Genomic DNA, 27,402 nt, shown 5'->3' on the forward strand with positions numbered 1-27,402 from the left:
AACCTCAACCTAGCATCTTCCCTATCTTCTACTGATAGTCCTCCAGCTTTCTGCCTCCATCCCTAGGTCCAACATTTTTCTTCTTTCTTTTCCCCTATCTTGCTGCTGCCACCAACAACTAAAAGCATGTTAAAAGCAGTGGTAATGAGTCAAAACCGTGCAAGACAATCGCGTGTGGACAATGCCGGGCAGACAATCGCGCACAGTGCGCTGGATTGAAACACTATTTTAAAGCACTCCAAGGAGGGGTTGTGGGGGAAACCCTCCCACCATTACAGAGGAAACTAATTTTTCCCTAAAAAACAGGGAAAAACGCTGTTTCCTCTATAATGGGGGGTTCCCCAACATCCCCCAAAAAGGGAGCGCCCTGTTCTAAGTGGGGTGGTTCCCTCCCCACACCCCCTCGGAGTGCTTTAAAATAGTGTTTCAATCCAGCACGCTGACGTCCGCGTGATTGTCTCGCACGGTTTTGTCTATGTACCAAAAGCAGTATAAGACCTTTGAGCCTTCATGAGCAGAGATGTCAGACTTGCAACATATGCTCTAAATGACACAGATATAATGAAAATCCAATAGTAACAATATTATACAATGCTTTCACATGGACAGTGCAAGGTGAAAAAAAGAAGAAGCACAGGCCAAAGGTAGTAAACTCAGGGGAGAAAAAAGCCTCAGAAACAAACCCTCCCACCCCACAATAGTGGTTCAAGGAGTTCAGGCAAAAACCTCATTGGCATAAAAAACCTCCCCTGGAATATCTAAAGTAGACATGTCAAACTCTGACCCACGGGGTGTGCTGAAATTTGGCCCACCAGACAATTAAAAATTTCTCCTAAAGCTGGCCCGCCAGTACAAGCACCGCATCATCTGTAGGTTCACACGGCCTGCAGAGGATCCCTGGTTGGCTGTAGCGATCCTAGCAGGCTGCCGTAGCCTCAGCTGCTGGCTCCCTCTGGTGCGGTCCCGTTGACGTACAGGACCGCGCCTGCTAGGATCACTACAGCCAACCAGCGATCCTCTGCAGGCCTCATGAACCTACAGATGATGCTGCACGAACCTGCCTGGAAGAATGTACAGCCCACAGAACAAGCTTAAAGGAAGTAAAAAGAATACTGTACACTTAAGTCGTTTGCCCACAAGCCCACGAGCTACCATATCCCTATTGCAGAAACATCATTGCACATTTCAGAGAATGACATGTGACTGCCTAGTAGGCTAGACTTATTTGGGGCTTGGTGTTTTATTAGCTGTTAAATTAAAATCTGTTATTAAAATTGTCATTGTATTTACATATTTAATTATGACTTTTTTTGAATTGTACTTTGGGATCTTAGCTGCCTCGGGCTGTCCTGGCTGGAGAGGGGCTAGAATGCCAGACTATAAGTGCAAAATACAGAACACAAATAGGTAGTCTCTGAGACATCGATACAGAGAATACCAGATCACCCCCTCACTTGAATGCAAACTTTCCTCTCAGGATTTTGCATGGAAACCTTTGTGCTTACAATCCAGTATTTTCACTATCTTAGTTTATTGTCTTGGAGCACAAAGCCTGGGACCAACATGATTGAATAATGACCAGACAACAAAAGGGAGAAAAAATAATTTTATTTTCTGTTTTGTGATTACAATATGTCAGATTTGAAATGTGTATCCTGCCAGAGCTGGTGTTAGACAGCAGATGTGAACTAGAACCTAACAGAGAGAGGAAAAGTCTTTTATATTTATTTTGTTTACACCACAGAGCCGGTATGGGGTTGGAGACGTTGTAACCCTATACTTCTGCTAAGACTAAGCCTTAGTCACTTAGGGGTCCTTTTATTAAGGTGCGCATTTAGCGCATGCTAAATCGGTTAGCGTACCTTAATAAAAGGACCCCTAAGTATCTTAATAAAAAATTCGGCCTGCGACTTAGCCTTTTTTCAGATTTCGGCCCCTTATGTAATTGAGTTTGACACCCCTGCCCTACAGAGAGTATTTTGACCCCTGAGGCAGGCGAATCTTTCGCTGAAATATGGTGCTGTGTTGGGTCTTTGATATATTTGTTATACAATAAACTTGTTATCTGGTTATTCTCTTGATGGAAATCCACTGCTCAGCCCTACTCACTTTCTACTGATTATTCTCTTCTTAATGCCTCCCCGTTGGACTTTGTTTATGGCTAGTTCTTTGTGTTACAAATAAGTTTTAGTTGTAATCTTCTATTAGAGGTGTTGAAATTGTTTTGTCTACTAAAATTTTAATCTCTGATCAGCTGTCTCCTATGTTTTAGAACTATCTAGATATCTAACAAGTAATCCAATACTTAACTTTTTTTTTCCCTTAAATATAACTGATTTATTAACACCATGTCTTATGTACTTCTCTTTAGCCCTCCCACAATGACAAAATCTCTAACCCTGAAGTCTTAAAATGGATGACTGATTTGGCTAAAGATCGGAAGCAGCTGAAAGGTATTATGTGCTTTGGTGTGGCATAGTTCAATAAATCACTTTGCCTTTTATAAGGCTGTACTGAAGTAGGATTAACATTTTTTTTTTTGCAGTAGTTTCTTATCTCAGATTTGTATTGGCTTCATTATTGTATGCAAATTAACTGCATGAAGGTCCCCCATGTGATAAAAAGTACTCTGGGAGTCTACAGCTACACGTCTCAGGTTAATGTCTTCAAATAGTTGTTTGTTTGTTTTTTGCATCTGCCATGACAAAAATAATTCTCACATGTAAACGGGAGTAGATTGGGTTTGTGCTCAGGCGCCAATATTTATGCTAGTACTTATCCTAATACTTCATTGTGTCAAAGAGAAGTTCTTTCTGGAGCATGTTATGATAAGAGATTACTCAGGCTGGGATCTGCATAGAAACACAGCAAAGAAGGAGCAAATAAAACTTGTAAACACATTTATTATACCAATAAAAACATGTTAAAATGGCATTCTTCAATGCAAGGCCTGTGAAACAATGGCAGCCGTGGAGACATATTGGGCAGCCTGCACAGTCCAAATTATGTTTTTATTGTATTATTTATTTTTTTGCAACTGCATACAGGCTATGGGCTTTGTATTAAAGAACACTGCCTATTCTGAATTTTCTCCTTCCCTGCCCTCTCCTCCTTTCCCTTCCCACATAAAATTTTAATTTCAATTTAGTGATTGAAATATGTCAGTTTTGAGAATTAACATACATATGTCGTCTTTGTATTGTACTGTTCAGGAATAAATCCATTTCTTTCTATTTCTCTGGTGTTGTTCTGTGTGTAGAGTCTGGCATCTTAAGGTTTCATTTATATATACATTACCGTATTTCCCTGAAAATAAGACACTGCCTTATATTAATTTGGGGCCCAAAAAAGGCACTAGGACTTATTTTCGGGGATGTCTTATTTTTTTCATGTACAATGATCATCTCTCCCTTCCTCTCCTCCACCCCAATTCTTCCTGTTTCCTTTCTCTCTCCCACATGTGTAGCCTCTTTCTTTCCCTCTCACCCATCCCCTTGTGCAGTATCTTTCTATCCCTCCCTCCCATTCCTTGTGCAGCAGAACCCTTGCAGCTTCTATCCCTCCCTTCCTCCCATCCCCCTGCCACCGCCACGCACCCCCCGCCCCCTCCCCCTCCCCTCTCCTCTCCTCTCCTCGCCAACCCATCTCTCCCATCCAAACCATGAGAAAGAAATAAATACCTTATAACAAACCGGAAGCATCAGCAGCAATCTAGACAGGCTGCTTCAAGGCCTGGACTGTTCCTTTGCTGCTGTTGCTGCTGCTGCTGGCAACTAAGGCTTATTTTCGGGGTAGGTCTTGTTTTCAGGGAAACACAGTAATACTTTTAATTTATCTGTTTTTTGCATGTGTGACTGAGGCCAAGTGTTCTGGTGGGAATAGAAGTCAAGAAGCATTGATTGGTGTTGTGGCCCTAAGTAGGAATATATTTGTGGACTCTCATTTATCTATCTTGGACCCAAAACAGCCCCAACTTAAAATTAACGACCACTATGGTAAAAGATCAATAAAATCAAATTATGACCCAACAGGGCCATGTTTTTGCCCAAATGGCTGCATCGGGGTAACAGATAAAACAAGCAGGTGAAATATCACAAATATTGATTAATAAGATACAGTAATCCATCAAACCAATACTGCCAGAAAGAGCATAAGAATTGCCATACTGAGACAGACCAAAGGTTCATCAAGCCCTCAGTGCCAACACTTCGCAGGTACCAGTCATGCCACTGTCCCAGACTCCTATCACTATGTGCTTCAAAGAGGTTAATAAGATCATGTTAATAAGAATAGTCTTACTGGGTCAGACCAATGGTCCATCAAGCCCAGTAGCCCTGATGTATCTAAAAAAATTGTTATGAGTTTTTCCCTCTCTGGCAAGTTTCTCTTCATATTCCTTCTTTGATGATGTTGAATTCTCATGGATCCTTGGTGTTGAGTCTGATGATTGTCACTCATTTATGGTAATCTATCTGTTTGTCCTTGGAGAATTTAGTTTATTCTTCCCAATGTGCATCACTTTGCAGTTGTCCACATTAAGAATTTCATCTGACATTTGGATACTCAGTCTTTCTGCAATTTTACATCTACATGGAGTCCACAACTTTGAATAGTTTTGTGTTATTTGCAAATCTGTTTACCTTGCTCATTGTTCCCATTTCCAGATCATTTAGAAATGTTAAAAAGCATTGGTCCCTATACAGTTCTTTAAGGCACTCCACTATTCATCTTCCTCCACTGATAAAATTGTCTGTTTAACCCTATTCTGTTTTCCCTTTAATGAACACAAGAAAAAAACCATAAAATCTCCACGAAAGCTAGAAATAGAAATGCATATAATGTAGTCTCAAAAAATATTTTAAATGTGGTAGTCGAGAGCACTGGAAGTCTATAAGCAAAATTACCCTCAATATCCTCCCTATGGGTGGTATTGAGGATATATACATATTGCAAAGTCTTTCTTCTTGTAGATTAGGCTTGAGGTGACCCGACATGGGCTATGTTTTGGCTATGCAGAGTCTTCTTCACGGGTCGTGTAATCAATGAACAGAAGTCTGAGGTCATTTGAATAAAATTATGGATGTACTTGATTATGTTCATTTGCTTTGGGCGTTTATTTGCTTCAAGCTATTAGATTTCACCTTTCAGGATAAAGGCGACACTAGCATTTAAATACATTCATGTTTTTAATAGAATGACCTCACAGGCTTCCATTCGTTGATTACACGACCCCCCGAAGAAGGCTCTGTTTTCCTTTTAACCAGTTCCCAATCCACAACAGAACTTTCCTCCTATCCCATAGCTTTTTGAGACTCCCAAGTCAAGTCAAAATTTTTCAGAAAACCTAGATATACTACTACACTGACTGACTCACCTTTATCCATGCTTATTCACACCCTCAATATCCTCCCTATGGGTGGGATTGAGGATCTATACATACCAGGTTCTGATAAACGCCACAATCTATGGCCCTTTCTTATGAACTGAGTTAAAGAATGAAATGGAATGAAATTTAGGGAAAAATCTAAAGTTGCTATGAATGAAGGCTTGCTACACTGTATCTCTAATAGGACTGGTTTTAATTTTGCTACAAACCTAAAGAAGTAGGAAATAGCCTCCAATATTTTTTTATTAATTTTTTTTCTAACAGAACTCAAGCTTAAAATGTCTGAGGATCGGAGCAGTGTATTGAGAACATCGCAATGTACTTTGCAAGGAGAGAGCTCTGGGATATATAGCAGTAGGACAGAGCAGCAAGAAGCAGCTAGTGCACAACTTCCATCTGTAGAAGAAACTGTGGACACTGTGTGGAAACGATTAAAAGAAAAAAGAGAACTGCTTAACATGCCTGAGAATTTACAGGTAACTTAAACTCCTGAACACTTCAACCTTTTTGTGCAAAATAGTCATTTGTTCAGCCAATGAATGAGAATGGAATAAAACTCAAATCTCTGGACTTGAGTCACTCAGGGAGGGAACTCATCAACAATTCTACTGCGTTATTGCTAAAGATGCCCACCGGAATATAATAGGCATCTTTAGCGTTTAACATGCACTAATGCAATTAGCGTCTGTTAATGAATTCCTCCCTTGTTAATGTTCATAGAAGAAATGCATGGCTTTTACAAGTACAGTGGTGCCTCGCATAACGAACGCCTCGCACAGCGAACGCTGCGCACAACGAACTTTATGTCTTGCTCCCTACAACGAACTTCGTTTCACACAACGAAGTCGCCCGAGCTGCATCCTTCCGCGCAGGCACTGCGCTTAACTGCCCTCTCTCCGCCTGGCTCCCTCTTGCCCCCCCGACTCCCCGACACGATCGGGGCAAAAAGGAGCCCAAGCCCTCTTGCCCCGCCGATTCCCCAACTCCCCGACAATATCGGGCCAGGAGGGAGCCCAAGTCCTCCTGGCCACGGCGACCCCCTAACCCCACCCTGCACTACATTACGGGCAGGAGGGATCCCAGGCCCTCCTGCCCTCGACGCAAACCCCCCCTCCCCCCAACGACCGCCCCCCCCCAAGAACCTCTGACCGCCCCCCCAGCCGACCCGCGACCCCCCTGGCCGACCCCCACGACACCCCCAACCCCCTTCCCCGTACCTTTCTGTAGTTGGCCGGACAGACGGGAGCCAAACCCGCCTGTCCGGCAGGCAGCCAACGACGGAATGAGGCCGGATTGGCCCATCCGTCCCAAAGCTCCGCCTACTGGTGGGGCCTAAGGCGCCTGGGCCAATCAGAATAGGCCCGGGAGCCTTAGGTCCCTCCTGGGGGCAGGGCCTGAGGCACATGGTCGGGTTGGGCCCATGTGCCTCAGGCCCTGCCCCCAGGAGGGACCTAAGGCTCCCGGGCCTATTCTGATTGGCCCAGGCGCCTTAGGCCCCACCAGTAGGCGGAGCTTTGGGACGGATGGGCCAATCCGGCCTCATTCCGTCGTTGGCTGCCTGCCGGACAGGCGGGTTTGGCTCCCGTCTGTCCGGCCAACTACAGAAAGGTACGGGGAAGGGGGTTGGGGGTGTCGTGGGGGTCGGCCAGGGGGGTCGCGGGTCGGCTGGGGGGGCGGTCGGAGGTTCTTGGGGGGGGCGGTCGTTGGGGGGAGGGGGGGTTTGCGTCGAGGGCAGGAGGGCCTGGGATCCCTCCTGCCCGTAATGTAGTGCAGGGTGGGGTTAGGGGGTCGCCGTGGCCAGGAGGACTTGGGCTCCCTCCTGGCCCGATATTGTCGGGGAGTTGGGGAATCGGCGGGGCAAGAGGGCTTGGGCTCCCTTTTGCCCCGATCGTGTCGGGGAGTCGGGGGGGCAAGAGGGCTTGAGCTCCCTCTTGCCCCGATCGTGTCGGGGGTGCCAGGGACCACACGGAGTCACCCACCGTACCACCCGATTCGGGTAAGCGCAGGTATCGGTGGGTGGCTTATTTGCGGGGGGGGGGGGTGCCTTATTTTACATTTTTTTCTAAAAAGGGGGGGCTGTCTTATTTGATGGCCCTGCCTTATCATCGGGGAAACACGGTAGAAAAAAAAAAAAAAATGAACAGTTAAGTCCCAGTTTTTGCCGCTGAGACTCTGCCCTCTCTCACTGTAAAATTAGACTCTACTTAGTCTGTCTTTAAATTTAAAAAATGTGTGTTGTTTTAAAAAACAATTATGTTTTTAGATGTATCTAAATAAAAATAGTAACCAAAAATTTATCTTTTTTTATGTCACCTTAGCATATTTTATGCTACAGAACGAATTATTTTTTTTAACATGTATTGTTATGGGAAAACGCATTTCACATAACGAACTTTTCGCATAACAAACTTGCTCCTGGAACGAATTAAGTTCGTTGTGTGAGGCACCACTGTATCTCTCTTATATATCACGGCAGAGTACAAATTAATACATTTTGTCCACAATAACACATACAAAGATAACCATACTTTTACTGACTTGAAGCTTTTTGTTGTTTGTTTGTTTTTTTTAATTAAAAGAATAAAGTAACACCAGTAGAGCAAGAGTATTAGAAGGGAATGGATGGTTGGTTGGTTGGTTGGTCTATAGGAGCATGGAAGATGGACAGACAAGAAAAGTAATAAAGATAACTATAGTGGAACGCCGATTATCTGAACTCCAATTATCTGGATTGCTTTCGGGGGGGAGGGGGGGTGTCTCTGTTTATATTTGAATTCCTCTGATAGTACTATTCCTATCACTCTCCCTTCCACTAGTGCACCTTCTCTGCTTCTACCACCACTGCCATCAGCCCAGCCCAGCACCCCCCTCCCCCTGAACCAGGAGACTCTTCCCCACCGTCAGCACGACCCCTGCAGTGATTGGTCGTTAATTTTTTTCTTTTGTTTTTAATAAAAAAATATCTTCTGTGCAACACCCCCCCTCCCCGAAAAGAAAAGGCAGCATTCCCCTTCCCTCCCTGAACAGGCACCACCAAACCCCCTCCTGGACCCACAGGAAAGACCCCAGGCCTACCTTGTTTCCCTGGTGATCTAGCGGCAGCTAGTTTCGTCATTGACAGAGCATGGGCAGGAGTAAGTAGGATCGCTTTTACCCCAGCGCTGCCGCTAGACCACCAGGGAAACAAGGTGGGCCTGGGGTCTTTCCTGTAGGTGGTGCCTGTTCAGGGAAGGAGGGGGAATGCTGCCTTTTCTTGTCAGGGTGAGGGGGTTGCGTTGAAAGTATTTTTTTTTTTTTTTTAATTAAAAACAAAAGAAAAAAATTAACGTCCCATTATCCAGATATTTGATTATCCGGTCTACCCTCTGCCGAGGATAGTCTGGATGAACAGCGTTCCACTGTGCTATTAAAAGATACAAGCTACAATCAAAGAATTTTCAGGTTGAAAGTCAAAAGCAGCACCTGCTACCCAAATACTGCAAGTGCTGATTTTCGGTGGCAATATCCAGATGGTGCCACTGACAATTATTAGACTGCACTGGGTTTATCTGGATAGTGCTGGGGTAGAACAAGGACAGTCCTAAGTATTATCTGGTTAACAGTGATTAAGTTAGGACCGTGGGGGGGGGGGGAGAGTTTGTCTTAACTTTATTCCGTTATCTGTCTGGATGGCAGCACTAATCACCCTATCTGGATATTCAGTGCCAGCCACTATGCAAATATAGGCACTGAAGATTCAGACTTGAATGCCAGCCACTGCAGCTGAATTAAAACACTGACCACCCCAGCTGAATTGATGGATATTTATATATTTTTCTTTACTAAAAGGACACAGACTACTGATTTACCTTCAACTAGGACAGAATCATTTTGAAAACTCTGGTTTATCAGAGTTTTCCCCTTTTTTGAAGGATAATAAAGTGTTGTGAATGCAACCTTTATATGCATTGACATCCATTTTTTTATTTTCATATTAGCATTAGGTTGTTTGGCATGGACAAGGTCAGGATTTTCTAGTAGTTTGCTTCCCATTGATTAAGAACTTTTTCTTCAGGGCTGCTTTTCTGAAATTTATTGTGTGTAGATTGCTTAACAAAAAGAAGATATACTAAAGCAGGAAAACAAGTTACTTATAGCAGTGTTGGTCCTTCTAATGACACTTTACTTATCCAACTTCTAGTTTATAGCATGTCTCACTATACATGGTCCAGGCCCAGTATATGTATAGTAGTATCCCGATTATCTGGTACTCAAGCAATTGACACTCTCACCCAACCGCCCCCCTCCCCCCCCCATATTTTCCCTCCAGCCCCCGAAGCAGCAGCAGCAGCAGTCCTGACCTGCCACCACCCCACCTCCCTCCCTCCTTTCCTCACTTACCTGTTGTTGTAGTGGTGGTTCTGATCTTCCAACCCCCTCCACACCTCCAGACTTGAAGCAAAAGTGGTAGTGGTCCTGACCACTGTTCCCTCTAAGCTGAGCAGGTGTCCTCCAGCTGCATTGCTACCACTAGGGGGTGGAATATTTTCAGTCGCTAAGGACAGGTATGTTCCCTGGAGTCCTGCAGAACTTGCCTGTCCCTCACAATTGAAAAATGTGACAGTGAAACAGCACCCTCTATTGGTGAGACTGTGGGTGGAGGACTCCTGCTCAGCTTAGAGGGAACACTGGTCCTGACCCACCAACCTATTCTCCCTCCCTCCCTCACCCAAAGCAACAGCATCAGCCAGTTAGCAGAAGCAGTGCTGTAAACAGGCTATTTGTGGCCAGCCCCAGCAGGTCCTTTCCTCTACCGTGTCACTTCCGATCCAGCAGAGGAAAGGTCTTGCCAGGGGTGGATGTGAGTAGCCTGTTTACATTGCTGCCTCTGCTGACCAGCTGCCACTGCTGCTTCGGGTGAGGGAGGGAGAGGTTTGGCAGGTCGAGACTGCTTCGATTAAGTGAGGGGGTCCAAGAGACCAGATGTGTGCAGAGGGAGGGAGGGCAGACCTGGGAGGGGAGAAGTGGACTAGAAGAATGTGTGTGGGGGGGGGATGGATGGATGCTGAACACATAAATTGGAGGGGGGAGGAGAGAAAGTGACCCAGACCAAAAAGGAGGGTGGGAAGGGAGGAACAAATGCGGAATCTACAAGTGGGGTTGGGGGATAATAGAGAGAGGAAGAGAGTGAGGTGGGAAAGAAGACAAAACTATTTTTAGAGTAGCTCTCAAGCAACCAGAAACTACATTTATCCGTCATCTACCATTCTCCATGGGTGCCAGATAACTGAGAGTTTACTGTACATCTATATCATGTTCATTCATTGTGGCTATCCAGGAAACCAGACTGCTCATTATGCTTTTGGAACTGGGTTAGTAAATCCTGGTCTAAGCAGGTATTTAAGGTTTCCCAGATCATTTCTGGGTACTGCACTACCAGCCAAGTTTTTGGATATTTACAGTGAATATGTTTGAGATAAATTTGCATATGATGAGTTTCCAGTGTATGCAAATCTCTCTCATGCATATTCAGTGGATAGCCTGAAAATCTGACCGTGGAGTCCCTAAGACAGGATTGGAAAGTACTTTTCAAATCAAAATCTGAAACTTCCAAGTGAAGTAGTGTCTTATAGTCATATGAAGGCAGGTTTAAGATGGTACGTACAAGTTGGAATTGAGATGTCTAGATTCTATTAACATGGAGGGGCATAATCAAAAATGTGCCCAAGTCTGAGGTTGGGCGTTTTGTGCAAAATGCCCACAAACCCAGCAGAAAAAATGTCCATTTTCAAAGCTGTCAAACATCTTATCTTTTTTTGAAAATGAGCAAGGTATAAGTTTTGGTCCTTAGGATGTCTACCTATTTTGCCCATTTTCAAAAATAAAAATGTCCACGCAAAAAACGTACAAAAGCAAGTTTTGTAGACGTACCCACCAACTACCTTATCTAATTGCAGTAGAAGGAATCCTCATCAGATGAGCCAGATTTGGGGGATTCCTAGCAGCTCAGCTGATGGGGATTCCCCCTACCAGGATCAGCTGAGCCACAGAGCCCTATACTCCTTCCCCTGACATCTCCCTGATATCCCCCTCACATCCCTACATCCCCCACATCCCCCCTCACATCCTGACTTCCCCTGATATCCCATATCTCCCCTGACATCTCTGCCCCCCCCATCCCTGGGCCCCCCTCCCACATCCCTGGAACCCCCCTACCTTTGGAAGAGCAAACAACAGGAGGGATGCTTATGTCCTCCTGCCTAAAAGGCTGCGTGCTGCAATGACGGGTCTTCCCTCCCAATGCATCTCCATTTTTTAAGTAGCATTTAAGACAACCTTGTAAAAAAGTAATGCCGATCCTTTTATTCCGAATAACTACTGGCCAGTATCGAACTTCCATTTCTTTCAAAGCTACCATACTTGAGAGAGTGGTATTCAACCAACTTCAAACTCATGTTGAATCAGTTAATGTTTTGCATCCCCGGCAATATGGTTTTTGTTTAAGACATAGCACAGAGACAGTAGTTCCTGCCTTAGGGCTCCTTATACAAAGCTGCGATAGCAATTCTGCCACAGCAAATGCACTGAAGCCCATAGGAATTGAATGGACTTTGGTGAATTTGCCATGGGAGAATTGCTATTGTGGCCTTGTAAAAGGGGCCCTTACTGCGTGAACTCCATAGTCACCTAGACCAGTGTTTCTCAACTTTTTCAAGACAAGTACCCCCTAAGTCTAATAAATACCAACCAAGTACCCCAGCCCAAGCTCTGCCCCTTACCCCACCCCCATTTATAATAGTACTAATTGTAATGCAATTTCTTCCATTCATACACAATATAATCTTATTAATTCACAATAGTAACCACAAATTTTTTTTTAAAAAAACACAAAGCACACTGTATGCAGAGAAAATGATAATTATCATTTATATTTGTTTTATTTTTCAAAGCGGTCAAGGCAGATGACTAAAATATGCAATGTCACCTCAGTAACAACTATAGTGCAAAATATAGATAGCGATTATAAACTCTCAAAACTGACACATTTCGATCACTAAATTGAAAATAAAATCATTTTTCCTACCTTTGTTGTCTGGTGATTTCATGAATCTCTGGTTGCACTTCCTTTTGACTGTGCATCCAATATTTCTTTCTTTCTGCTTCCTGCACGCTTCCCCTCCTCGGACCTCATTCCCTTACCCAACCAACATCTCTCTCTGTCCCTCCATGAGTCCAACTTTCTTTCCTCTCTCCTCTACCTTTTTTGGCAAAATGTCTCCCTTTCTCTCCCTCTGTTTTGATCCTGCATCTCTCTGTTCTTCCTCAGGGACTCCCCCCCCCCTCGTCTCTCCGTCTCTTCTCTGTCTGCACCTCCCATAGTCCAGCATCTGCCTCATGTCATAGAAAGATGATGGCAGATAAAGACCAAATGGCCCATCCAGTCTGCCCCTTTGGTCCAGGCCTCTGTCTCTCTATTGCTTACAAATACCCCCCATCCCCAGCATTTGTTCTCCTTTCTTCCAGGTCTTTCTCTGACTCTCTCTCTCCTTCCTTCCTTCCTCCTTGGTCCAGAATCTTTCCATCTCTCTGCAATCTCTTTCTCTCTTCCCTCTATACACCCCCAAGTTCAACATCTACCCCCCTCTCTTCTGCCTCCCCTTTGTTTCAGGTTTCTCCCTCTATCTTCCTTCTGCTAACTTTTCGAGTCCTCCCATCTTTGTTTCAGGTCTTTCTGTATCTCTCACTCTCATTGTCTTCCACCTCCCCAGGACCTGGTATATGCATATCTCTCTCCTCGGTTCAGGGTGTTTCCCCTCTCTGCAGTCTCTTTCTTTCCCTCTATACCCCTCTAATCCAGCATCTGCCCTGTCTTCCCCCTCCCTTTTGGTTTAAGTCTACTTTCCCACCCCTCCTCAAGGTCCTTTTCTATCTCTCTGTCTCCTCCTCTTCCTCTCCCCCCCCCCCAATGTCCAGATCCAGCGTCTCTGAAAAGTTTTTTTTAAAGTTACTGACAAATTCATATGTCCTTTCCCCTGTAATATCAACCATAACTCCCCCCCCTAACTCACTCACATTCTTCTTTCTGAAACTCCCCGAGCGTGGAAACATAACCAATTGTACCACAAAATCACCCTATACTGAGCAACAGACACTCCTCTGAGCTCTTAACTTCTGCGCTGTAGTATCCAACTTCTTTTTGATTTGAGTCAGGGTTGCCAGATACAAACTGTTTATTTATACACTGCACATATCCCAAAAAGGCTATTCTTTTGTTTTTATGCAATTCAAAAAGACATGGGGTATACACACAGCATTTCCCATTTGGGAAAAGAATAAAGTATAGTATACTTCCAATCCAAGCAAAACATAACTCCCCCCCCCCCACCCCACACACACACACATACACACCAAAAAAAAGAGAAGCTCATGGGGTGGGGAAAGAGAGGTTATCTGCACAGTGAGAGGATAACTTACATGGATCGGCAGGTTCAACCCTAGAGAACTTTACAAAATCCACCTAACCGCTGAAGCTGTCCCGCAGGATTAATTAAAGGGGGTGGCTGACAGTTTCACTGCCATAGCTCCTCCTCCTCCTCAATTATCTTCCATTCGACCCCTCTACATACAAAATAATAAAAAGGAGGGGGGGGCTGAACAGAATTAAAATAAATGCAGGATCGGACTTAGAAGTCAGCGGCCCATCAGTCTGCCTTAGGAGGCCTGCATTCCGTTTTCAGCTCATCTTCCTCTCCCTTTCCCTTACAACTTCTTTTTGGCTTCCCTATGTGGCAAATTTTGACTTTTTTTTTTTTTTGTAACAAAACTGGAGGGAGATGGGGAAAAAGACTGTACAAGAAAAATCTCTCCTGGCGAGGCATTTAGTAACAGTGGGATCCGAATCGCCAGCGCATTCTCTCATTACACGAAGGAAACACAGACGGTATAGTCGGCGGCAGCACGTGTACACACACACAGACACCTGTACACGCCTCTCACATTGATGAAAGCTATTGGTAAAAAATAAATAAATAACCCTCCGGTTCACCTTCACCTCCCTCACACTTCAGGCTCCTACCCCAGCTGTTGGCCGACCGCCCCAGGACCTCTCCACTGCACGGGTTGTAAATTAAGTGCTTCCAGTCAGCATGGATCTATCTAAAGGTTTCTTGCTCTCCTCTTTGGCCATGGCGGGCTCACTAGTGTTGGCGCTCTTCCCGTACCGACGGCGGCACGGCTCTTTCTCAAAGTTGAAGCTTCTGCTGCGGCACCAGAATTTTCATTGGCTCAGAGTTCTAAGGTCGTTTGTGATTGGTCTGTTGTGCTGCAGCTGAACCAATGAAAAAAAACCCTCAGCAATAGGTGGTCCGGAACCAGCCAAAAAGTAGCCTAATAAAGCGAAGAGATTTGTGAGCTCCTGTAATGAGAACCACTGTAGCCAGTACTGTCCCGTCAACTAGATTTTGAAGGGTAGTTGTGGTTTCAGTATTTAACAAGTACCGTTCCAGACTGTCTGTCTGAAATTCACAGCCGGGTGCTCACTTAAATTAGCCAGGCGGAGCACCCGGCTAAAAGTTGCTAGGAAGAACACTGTACTAGATATCAGGATTTATACCTTGGGATGTATGTTTGGTGAATATAAATGTGCATCCCCTTTCTGAATCAGGATTACATGGGCATCATTTTGCCTTGCTCTGGTCCTGCTCAAAATATACCCAAACCATGCCCCTTTGTAATATGAAGCTAAGTGGCCTAGTAGTTAGAGCACCAGCTTGACACACAGGGGTGCATGATTCAAGTCCCACGACTGCTCTTTCTGATCTTGGGTAAGTCACTTAACCCTCCATTGCCTCAGGTTCAAAATTAGATTGTGAACCTCTATGAATATTGGAATATCTAGTGTACCAGAATATAACTAACTTTGAACTACTGTTGAAAAAGGTGTGAGCAAAATTCAGAATAATATATACATATGTCTAAATGCTGCTTTATGCACATTCACATTACAAATAGGGCTTCTAAAAAAAATCCACCATAGCCTCAAATAAGTTAACATTCAGAATATCCATGAAAGGGATTTTTGATTTAGCCTTTCCTGTAGTAGCCCAAGGCATGATACATTTGGGTTTAGTACATACAGCAAAGATATTTACCTGTAGCAGGTATTATCCTAAGACAAGCAGGCAGCATATTCTCATAGATATGGGTGACATCATCCACGAAGCCCGGTATGGACAGTAACAAATGCACCGACACTTTAAGAATTAAAAAGCTTTAATACTACCCGCTACCACATATGCACAAGTGCTTTCCCACCTGATGAGGGCTCGCAGTGCCTCAGTTCTTCGTTTTTCGTAGAGCAAAGAAGTTGTTTTTCTGGTAGCTGTGTTGCCTTCCCTAACATCATATTTATTTTTTTTAATTTCTATTTTGGTCCATTGAATTTTCTTTAACTTCATGACTAAAAAATAAAAAAAAGAAGAAAGGAACTTAATTTCTTTTCTTTTTGTCCCCCTTTTCCTCTTTGAGGGCTGGGCCGACTGTTGTGATCGGTGGTTTCTCTTTTATTTAAAACTTGAGTTTGATTTAGCCAATCAAGTTTTCCTGACCATGTCGAAACCGTTGATGAGATTTAAGAAGTGCTGTTAGTGGTATATTGCGATCACTGACCCGCTTGGCTGGTGTACTCAGTGTTTGGGGCCTGAACACTGGGTGGAATCTTGTATTCGTTATTCCACCCTTCAAAAACATTCACTTAAGGCTCAGAAAATTCAGCAGGAAAAGCTGTTCGGTCCCAGTATGCTGGATAAATCTTCATCATCAGTACTATCAGTTCCTGCATCAGCTTCAGCATTGACATTGGACCTTTCTTCATCCAGGAAACCTGTTAAGAAGCCTTTTACATCCAATCCAGCATCATAGGCCTCGTCAACATCGAGTCCCTTGATGCAGGCCAAACCTCAACATCGACGATCTCCTGTGCAGGTGTTGTCTCCTACGGGGTGTGCATCCTCTTCGAGATCTCCCACCTCCAGACGCTCTGAAGTACCATTGATACCCACTCAGTCTCGGATATTGGTACAGGATTTTCGATCCCATCCTTTGGTTTCTAGGTTTAAGAAAGGACTTTTTAATTTCAAATCTCCACTGAAACCACCTGCAATTGTCTGGGATCTTAATATGGTTCTTACCAAGTTAATGAAACCTCCATTTGAACCATTATCTTCTGCTCATCTCAAGTTTCTCACTTGGAAGGTTGTATTTTTGATAGCTATTACTTCTGCTCGTTGAGACAGTGAATTTAAAGCATTGGTCTCCGAACCATCCTATACAGTATTTAACCATGACAAGGTAGTCCTAAATTCCTTCCAAAAGTTGTCATGGAATATCATCTGAATCAATCCATTATAATTCCAGTCTTCTTTCCAAAGCCTCATTCTCATCCGGGAGAAGCAGCTCTTCATACATTGGACTGTAAGCGTGCTCTAGCATACTATCTTCAAAGAAATATGTTTTACAGGACTTAATCTCAACTGTTCATCTTTTTCGATCCCAACAGGCTCGGCCGTTCTGTCATCAAGATTCTACATGGTTAACGGCCTGTATTTCCTTCTGCTATGCTCAGGCTGGGCTGCATCTCGAGGGTCATGTTACGGCACACAAGGTTCGACCTATGGCAACCTCAGTGGCATTTTTGCATTCCACTTTCATTGATGAAATTTGCAAAGCAGCCACTTGGTCCTCAATTCATACTTTCACATCTCACTACTGTCTGGAATCTTATTCCAGATGAGATGGTTATTTCGGCCAAGTAGTATTACAGAATTTATTTTCTTCCTAATGGCCAACTCTCCCTTCATCCCATTATATTCAGCTAGGGTGTCCCATATGTGAGAATATGCTGCCTGCTTGTCATAGAATAAAGCACAGTTACTTACTGCAGCAGGTGTTATCCGGAGACAGTAGGCAGATATTCTCACATCCCTCTCACCTCTCCTAGTTGGCTTCTTAGCTTGTTTATGGAACTGAGTACTGCGAGCCCTCATCGGGTGGGAAGGGACTCGCAAATGCGCAGTAGCGGGCAGTATTAAAGCTTATGAATTCTTAAAGCGCCAGTGCACTTATCACTGTCCATACCGGTCTCCGTGGATGACGTCACCCACATGTGATAATATCTGCCTGTTGTCTCCGGATAACACTTGTTATGCTAAGTAACTATGCTTTCTCCGAGGACAGCAGGCCAATATTTTCACATGTGGATGCTGCTAAAGTGCATTGTCACATTAAATCTTTAGGCAGTGCCCATACCACGCGTATGCAGGTGCCTTCCCACCTGACATCAGCATACGGAACCATCAGTTCATTAACAAAGCTAAGAGAACAACTAGAGCAGGTTAGTGGGTTTTGAGAATACATGCCTGCTGTCTTTGGAGAACACCTGCTATAGGTAGTGATTTTTCTTTCTTTTTGTTATATTTCTTTTTGTTATTATTTATTGATTGCTCTGTCCAGTTTATGAGAAAATCTTTATTGTGAACCACTTAGAACTTGTTATGGTATTAGCGGTATACAAAAATAAAGTTATTATTATTATTATCTTTGCTTTATCTGAGGACAAGCAGGCATAGTATTCTCACATGTGGAACTCCCAAGCTGCCAGGATCATACCTCTGGAGGAAGTTAAACATTGAATATACAGGAGCTTAGTGAAACCTTATAGGGTTGGAAGAAAAGTTGGCTTTAAGTAGAGAATAGATTTTGCAGAACTGCTTGCCCAAACAGACTCTCTCTTCTGGAGTTGTGTTTTAAACAGTAGTGAGAAGTAAATGTATGGACTGAAGACCAAGTAGCTACTTTGCAGATTTCTTCAATAGATGCAGAGCAAAAATGAGCTACCAAGGCAGCCATAGCTGTAAATTGTGGGTTGTCACATGGCCTTATTGCATCAACCCAGCCTGAAAATGTGCAAAGGAGTTACAATCAGCTAGCCAAGTGGAGGTGTTTTGTTGGGATAAAGCAACTCCTAGCCTATTGAGATCAAAGGCTGGGAGGACCCTCTGTGGGGTTTAGTTTGGTTCAGGTAGTATGCTAGAGCACATTTGCAGTCTAAAGTGAATGTGAACAGCTGCTTCTTCAGGGTGAGAATGTGGCTCTGGAAAGAAAATGGGCAAAACAATGGATTGGTTGAGATGGAATTCTGAAACTACTTTAAGGAAGAATTTTGGATGTGTCTAAAGAACTAACCTGTCATGATAGAACATTGTATAGGAAGGATCCAATACAAGGGATTGAAGTTCATTCACGTGGTGTGCAGATGTGAGGGCTAAAAGAAAAAATGACTTTCCAAGTGAGTAGTTTGAAAGATGTAAGTGGCTCAAAGGGAAATCTCATAAGAACAGAGATATAACCTTGTTAAGATCCAAAGCGACAGGAGGAGGTTTCATAAGTGGATTTGTGTGGAATGGGCCTTTCATGAAATACTAAAGAATGTACAGAAAGCAGTTTGCTGTCCAACTGGGAATGAAGACTTTCGAAAAGTTTTCCTGACTCCTAATTTCTAAAGGGAGTGAATTCTACCATTTAATACCTTGATGTGCAAATCAAGCAGAATAACTCATTTATACATATATTTTTTCATTTAGGATAGTGAGGGATTAGATATTCCCTGGAAGCCATTTTAGCATTAAAATGGGACATTCTACCAAACCCTGCATATAGCTAGGAGCAGTATCATATAATATCTGATGAACTAAAACACAGAATTTAAAGACAGACCAGGCTTTTATCGGCAACCAGCATAATAATTGCAATGAAGGAGACACTCTCAAAACAGGAAACTATATATCGCAAATGTGCCGTGGTATTCTATGCAGTCTGTAATTTCCTTAACACCACTTTTTTTACATCCACGTTATTTAAAATTTGATATACTGCTTAATATGTATCTAAGCGGTGTACAATAATATAAAAATCAAAAATCTGGGATATCACATATTAAAATCACAAACAGAGACAAAACATTCATATACATGTGGAGAGGGGGTGAAATACAATAATTACTAGGATAGATGTACAAAAAGGGTAAGTAGTACAATAGGAAGGGGGGTGCTCTTCATGTGAGATTGTAAATTAGAATTCTAGCTACAGTACTCCCTTGAAATTCACAGGGTTTCCATTCCAGGAACACCTGCAAATTTCGATAAACCGCGAATACGGTTTTTCAGCTGATCAAAGGCAGGAGAGGGCAGCTGGGGTGCCGGCGGGTGCTTAAATTGTACTTACAAAGCCGGGCACATTTTACGACCGCCTCTTCCTGGTACTAAAGTCATGGTTATAACAATCAGGAGTTGCTTTGATACGCCAGATAGTGTGTCAAAGCAGCTCCTGATTGGTGTAACCATGACTTTAGTACCAGGAAGAGGCGGTCGGAAAATATCGCGAATTACTGAGTCCGCGATTTGCGAACCATGAATTCGCAGGGGTTTACTGTATTACAAATTGTAGGCATCTTTAAACAGAAAGATTTTTAGATTAGATTTGAATTTGTCTAATGAGGATCCTTCCCAGAGGGTCAAAGGCAATGAATTCCATAGAATGGGTTCTTTCACTGAGAAGATCATTTTGTGTGTGAAAAGGATTCAGGTCCCAATTCCTGCCCCATACTTTCTCTGTCTCTGTCATTTGTAAGTCAGGTACCTGGGGACACATCTTAAAGACCAGAAACCATCTTTCAAATATGTCCAAAGTTTATTATAAGTTTCACATCTTTTATACGAATCAGGTTTGCCAGCATGTGTCAGCATGTGACGTAAATACAAACCATATATGGAAGGTCACATGAAACTTTAAACACATCAGCATTTTTCCTATCTGGAGATTGAAGTCCAAAGAGGGTCAGAAAAAGCCTTAACCAGCAGAGCTTCTAATCTAAATCTGTCTGTAAATACGGCTTAACAAAACAATTGAATTCACTTCACTACAACTCTGTTTAAACATTCATGTCAAAGAAAGAAAGACAAACATAGATGTCCTTGTACCATCTTCAAAGAAGGGAAAGATAAACAGGGCCTACCTTTGCATCTTTAAACAACATATGCCTAAGGACACTTACTAAAGTTCTGATACGTGTCCGTTCAATTCCCCTCTTACGTCATGTAAATGACGTCATAAATACACAGCATGAGCTGGAAGGGAGTGATACTCTAGATATGTCTCTCAAGGAGGGGTTTTTTAGGAGCTGTAATACGAATAACACAGTACATGAGCAGTCAAGACAAGAGTGCAAATAATAAGAGATTATAAAGGTCTTTTACCCAACCCTGCATTCAACTAAAGTGCTGATCCCAAGAATTAGATAAATCAGAGTTACATTTGAACTCAGCAAAGAGGTCTGCTAATTTCTGAATGTCCATAGGAGGACCTATATTGTCAGAAAGAACAGTACAACAGCATAAAATACTGAGGAGAATTTAACAGAATTCTCAGCTAGAATCATATCTAGGGCCATATGATTTTGAGAACCATCTGAGAAGTGGAGCCTAATTGATCAGTAATACCTTGCAAGGCGTCCCTAGAATAGTTCACAAAGTGTTGCTGATTATAATAATTTTAACAAATCCGATCAACATTCTTATTAATAGTAATAAAGGGAATAAGGGACTCAAACCCAGCCTTAACCTGAGCTCGGGCCTTAAAGTCATCTGGGACCCCTCTTGGGACCCCTATAGCATCTTATGTATACATGTGATCAGATTTATATCAAGACAAATAAAAGGAAAAACCATATGAATAGGAAGGATGCCTTTCAGAAAGATATGCAGGAGCATGGTAACCTTAACTAAAGTGCACTGGCCTATCCACTGGCTGGGTAGCTTAACAGGGAGCCAAAAGTCTCCATAAAGCCAGTAAATATCAAATCTGATGCAGCAAAAATGGGGCATACCTATGAGCCAAGACAGAACAATAACCTGGGGGTAAATTACCTACAAAACTACCCTGTGTCAGATTAGAAACATGACATGTGTAATTGCCCTTATAGATGGTAACGGCAATATCAAGCTTTTGCTGTCCTGGCAACAAAGGGTATTTAGAACACTGCAGTGCACAAAGGGGATAGGTAAATAACCCAAAAAAGCATGGTTGGATACCAGGAGGGAGGTCCAGAGGTACGGTTCCTAGATGGGGTCTAGCTTGAGCACATATGTAACAATTACTCTTATTATGTTGATCAGCAGTGAATTTCATCCATTCTAACCAAAGGTTACGTTCTGAAAACCCTACCTCAACAGCCACAATATCTTCAAAAGTGGGATTGGCAATAGCCATCATGTCAGTAAGTTTATTGAATGTAGGGGCCAGTGAGTTAGTATTTTTTGGGGCCCCCACAAAATGGCGGGAGAGGATGAGTGGAGGTAGATAGATCCCGTAAGAAAACTGATGGGTTGGATAGCTAGACCCACCCTTAAACCACATGTCCATAATGTACATACCTTCATCAGTAGGTCTAGGGTTGTCAATAGTAAGAGAAAGCTTAATAATTTGTGCAGGAACACTTTTCCTATAACAGTGTCCAACCTTATGAAGGGTCATACAAGTAAGCAGTGATTTACCATTTTGGTTCACTGTTTTTCAGGGTATTTTCTAGTTTATAAACCCAGTCAGTATCAATATTCCACCCTACCACTCCCCAGAATGCACACTTAACCCCCAACGTGAGTCAGTAACATATATATATATATATATGTCTTTAGTTTTAGGAATCTCTGAGGACCAATGGCACAGCCTTGGGATATCAATTGATGAACAGTCCACAATGTCACAATACTCAAAGGAGAAGGTGGCAACTTGCACACTGCTGGAATTATACCAAAGGGTAGCATCGGTCTTTTCTGGATTCCAATTGAAGGACAGCCTTTGCGAGGGAGTAGTCCAGCTTGATATCGTGTTCGCAAAGAGGTGTCGGGGGTGCTGTTTACAGCAGGAGTGTCATTTACAGATGGGTATGGGCTGAAAGTGTCGTGGACCCAGAACACATCATCCCTGTAGACCCAGTTAGAAATGATCCATACAGGGAGAAAAACTAGCAGCAGCGGTGCCAGTAAGAGAATGATAAAGTTGGTAGAATGCTGCAATGAGATCATTATGTTGTTCCACTGGAGGAGGTGAAATCTGCGCAGGGAAGACTTGCTTCTGGGGTTTTAGGTTAACCCTCTTCAAGCGACTTGCGTGGATCCAAACAGGAAACTCCTCAGTGAGTGCAGCGAGCCTGGTCACAGCGATCACAGTAGTGGGAAGGCCAAAGGGGAAATCCGTCTGCTTCCGATCCTTGGAAAGCTGCTGGATAATCACCAGGCTGGAAAAAATGGGTAGGAATCTGTGGAGAGAAAGGAGAAGTGCAAGACACGTTTCTTTGAACAAGCCCTAATATTTCAATTAGCTATTCCTCCTGTATCAAGGGAAAATCTACCCATGGGGCGGGGAAAGGTCATCCCGTGAGAATCTCAAAAGGAGAGCAGCCAGATGTCTGTGCATACAGAAAGAGATACTTGAAAAGAGATGCTTGGAAAGCATTCCAAATATCATTCAGCAGCTGTACTCCAATGTGATCCAAATAAGAGATAGAAAACAAGAGAAACCATGTTGCCTGCACTGAACGTGGCAACATGCAACAATACCAATTCATTCACTTAGCATAGCCATGGCAAAAGAGAGACAATACTCACTTACTTAAGGTTCTTAATTGAACAATCCAAAAGGATATGTTTTTGTGTGCTGCATATAACTATTATGCACTTCAGAGAGACCATACTGATGTACTGAATGTATTCAGAAATGTATGGATCATATGTAGGGAACACCACGAAATAAACGCTGCATAAAATAAAGCTTTTTCTTATAACCCCTAACTAAACTATATTCAGAATATAAAAGCTAAAAGTAAAAGAACATTGCGCAGATAGGCTAGTAAGAAGTGGAAAAAGAGCTCTAAAAATGGCCAATATTATGTATCCTGGGGTACCCACTAAACTAAAACAAGTAGATATGACACAGACAAAACATAAAGTTTTTAAGCGTGGAGCTATTACTCCATCTGTCAAGTGTGCAGGGCTGAATTTAACTCTGCAAATAAACACATTGATATAAAAAAACCAAAACTACAAATAATGTATATCATAACCATCTCATATATGGAAAAAGGCATAAAGCTAATGTCTCTTTGGAGCGTCTCTATCTCTGCAGTGATAAAGAGGACCCATGGAAAACATTAGAAATATCTGTGCCAAAACTGATCTGGGATGGCTATGTATAAATCCGGAAAAAACATTTTAAATTAGCAACATCCTAATGTCAGCTAAAACAATAGAAAGGAATTGTATTTTCCAATTTATTTTCAATTCACAACCGTGCCAGCTGTAATTATCGAGCTATATATCTCTGTATCAAGGAGCAAAAGGTCAAGAATGAAAATATCACTAGCAAGAAGTTAAAATGTTGAGCGAGCACTACGATAACCAATACCATGATATTGGGCAATGAATAAGGGAGAGCTAGCAGCTGGTATCCAGGGTTTCCCCTCTTTGCACCAAAGTCCGTCCAAAAGGGCGGCTTTGGGCACCTGCCAAACGCCAGGCATCAAATTCAGAAGAAGCTGTGAAAAAAGAGAGGAAGAGAATCCTGTTCACCCGTGAGACCCAAAAGCCCATTTAAAAGAAGGGCTTGAACATCGTGAAAAGTATGAAGGGTAATGGGGTGACCTAGGGTCAGAGAAGTAACCATCTCTACCACCATAGCACAAGCAGCCAGGGCTTTCTTGAACAGGAGTGACTATAAAAAAAGGCAACAGAGCGTAACTTACCGCCATGTTCTCCCTTCATGGTGTTACAATAGTCCCAAACAAAGAGATAAAACATGTGGGCATAAGCAGGAAAACCCAAACTTGAGCTAGAAACCAAAGCACATCTTAAATGTCCAACATTTTATAAGTCCATCTGATAAGAGCAGTCATTTCAGAAACCAGGGTCTGTCTCAAAATCTGGTCATAGAAGGAACAAGCAGAGATCCATTGGCGGCAGTGACCAATCATAGCAAGAAAAGTAAGCATGTCTTTCTTGGTAGCTGGGCGGGGCAGACCCAGAACAGCAGCAATGCAGAAAGTGCAGATTTTCCTCTGACCATGAGACAGGACAAAACCCAGGTATTTCACTTCAGATGTACACCAGTGCAGTTTATTTCGTGACACCTTGTGACCACACACAGACAACCATTATAAAAGGTGCAAACTATCAGCCTGACAGGTCTCCTGAATTATGGAACACAAAAAGTTGTACAAAATGAGAATAGGACCATGAGGGGCAGTGCATGACTGTAGAATAGCCTGAAGGGCAATTCTACACTAGGTATACTGTTGCTTAAGGGTGAAGGCAGCCTCACCAAAGGGACTAAAAATAAAACATTCTTTAGGAAAATGACAGAAAAAAAATCATTGGCTGCCGATGGAATGGTGGAAGAAACATAAGTGCAATGAGAATTACCAAAACACTAACAGCCCTAAATTCTAGGACGAAACGGGGAATGCCATCAGCTTTGACAACAAGAGCGATGGGCGTATTATAAGAAGAGATGGTGGTTTTGATAATGCCGGAGAAAAGTCAAGAGACAAGCAGTGGAATCTCACCTTACTGCTTTATAAAACCAAGAATGAGTAACTTCAAAGAAGCACTATAGGGGGTCAGTGGAAGCCCAAACAGAGAAGTCTGGGGGAAGGGACAAAAACATTCATACACGGATCCTGATAATGAAAGCAAAGAACAGATTAGCTTTGCTCTGCACAAGAAAGAAAACCTCTAAAACGGAATTTTTTCTTTTTCTTGTTTCTTTTTTTTTTTTATGATCCAGCACAGAACACAAAGAAAGCAGCCGTAGAAGAAACGCACACGCACAAAATTAGTCAGGATCAAAAGGAAGACAAGAAATAGTGCTTGTGTACAAACTACAAGGGAAAGATCTTAGACTGATTCAAACAGCGCTTTCAATTCATTCCACATAACAGCATGTCCTACCTCAGTATTAAACATTGGTGACACAGAAAGATGGGAGCTGAAGGAAAAATGTCATACACACACACAGCCGTACAAGTCTCATTTGTCTAGGAGTAAGTGCCTTTATGACTCATTACAAAACCCAATATAACAATGCAAAAATATTCGCTTATCTTACCTTATAAGCGAGGTACATTAATAAGAGACAATAAAATCTTATACTCTATAAAAGTTTTAACCTTACAAATGACAGAGTGGGCAGGGGGGGTTCTATAAATAATTTCATTCTTCCCGAAAGAATGGCAGCTGCTTATATTTACGAGGGGTGCTTACCGAAAGTACCCCTAGATTTTTCCCAAAAAAACTCCATAATAGAACCCAAAGCTTGAACTTAAAATAAGGGGTGGGTACAGGTCACCACTACCCAGTGAGTATTAAAGAACAAAATAAATTCAGAAATACTCACAAAATACCGGTGATATCATCTGCCCATCCCGGACGAGCCCCCAACTGAAAAGGATTCAGGTCCCAATTCCTGCCCCATACTTTCTCTGTCTCTGTCATTTGTAAGTCAGGTACCTGGGGACACATCTTAAAGACCAGAAACCATCTTTCAAATATGTCCAAAGTTTATTATAAGTTTCACATCTTTTATACGAATCAGGTTTGCCAGCATGTGTCAGCATGTGACGTAAATACAAACCATATATGGAAGGTCACATGAAACTTTAAACACATCAGCATTTTTCCTATCTGGAGATTGAAGTCCAAAGAGGGTCAGAAAAAGCCTTAACCAGCAGAGCTTCTAATCTAAATCTGTCTGTAAATACGGCTTAACAAAACAATTGAATTCACTTCACTACAACTCTGTTTAAACATTCATGTCAAAGAAAGAAAGACAAACATAGATGTCCTTGTACCATCTTCAAAGAAGGGAAAGATAAACAGGGCCTACCTTTGCATCTTTAAACAACATATGCCTAAGGACACTTACTAAAGTTCTGATACGTGTCCGTTCAGTGTGTAGTGTCATAAAATAAGCACATTATAGTAGTGAATCTCAGTTATTACTAGAGACTGTATAAATAGGCAAAATGTCTCTGTAAAAAGAGCTTTAATTCTTTTTAATTTCCATAGTATTCTAATCATTTTAGCTGCTACAGCCAATATTTGCTGTTCAAATGGTAATTGTTGATCAAAGATCACTCCTAGTATTTTCAAATTAGTTTCCAGTGGATAAATGCTATTATCGATATTAAAACTACTCTAAGAGACAGGACTAAAAAAGCCAGACATGATTAGAAATTTTGGGTTTTCCCTATTAAGTTTCACTTTGAATATTGAAACCCAAGATTCCATGATGTCCAAGCCTCTCTAGAATATCTAAAATACCGCCAAGATCTTTTACAAAAGGGATGTAAATTTACATTGTCAGCATAGATAAAGGGGTTTCAACTGTAGCTCTGCCAGTTTTCTATTCAACGGAACCATCATGATGTTAAATAGAATCAGTGAATTTTGGGAAACATCGTATGCTGAGGTATAAAGAGAGGAAATGGCACCTGTCATCTTCAGAAAGCCCCTGATTTCTCCACTAATGCCAATATTATCAAGCAATCTTAACACTGTTGTGATCTACAATATCAAAGGCACTTGACATGTCGAACTGAAGTATGATGATCTTTCTTCTACAGTAATTTCTCATCTAAATTCAGCTCCAAGTGTAGTCAGCCCTGTCTCTGCTATATGAAGGCCTAAAACTTGATTAAGAATCATGAAACAGAGAAGACAGATAAATATCCCATAAGCTGTTGTGCAACAATATCCAAAAAGAAGTGGGGAAGGGACTTTGCACATCAGCCTCTAGAGCAACAATTCATTTATTAAAAGTACATTAATCATACACATAAAATCGCGTAAGCCTATTAAAGATCCAAAGCGACAGGAGGAGGTTTCATAAGTGGATTTGTGTGGAATGGGCCTTTCATGAGTCCTTGGTCC

The 27,402-nt window shown here is 42.5% G+C and overlaps 1 protein-coding gene across 1 annotated transcript in view; it reads left to right on the top strand.

The window, feature by feature from the left end:
- FAM13C (family with sequence similarity 13 member C) overlaps window positions 1-27,402 on the top strand; it is a 322,400-nt gene that overhangs the window by 226,153 nt on the left and 68,845 nt on the right. Inside the window, exons 9-10 of the mRNA XM_033941491.1 lie at window positions 2,372-2,453; window positions 5,651-5,862. Coding sequence (XP_033797382.1) covers window positions 2,372-2,453; window positions 5,651-5,862 — 294 coding nt within the window. The remainder of the gene's footprint in view (window positions 1-2,371; window positions 2,454-5,650; window positions 5,863-27,402) is intronic.

Source organism: Geotrypetes seraphini, chromosome 4 (genome assembly GCF_902459505.1).
Source record: "Geotrypetes seraphini chromosome 4, aGeoSer1.1, whole genome shotgun sequence".
Classification (NCBI taxonomy): domain Eukaryota; kingdom Metazoa; phylum Chordata; class Amphibia; order Gymnophiona; family Dermophiidae; genus Geotrypetes; species Geotrypetes seraphini.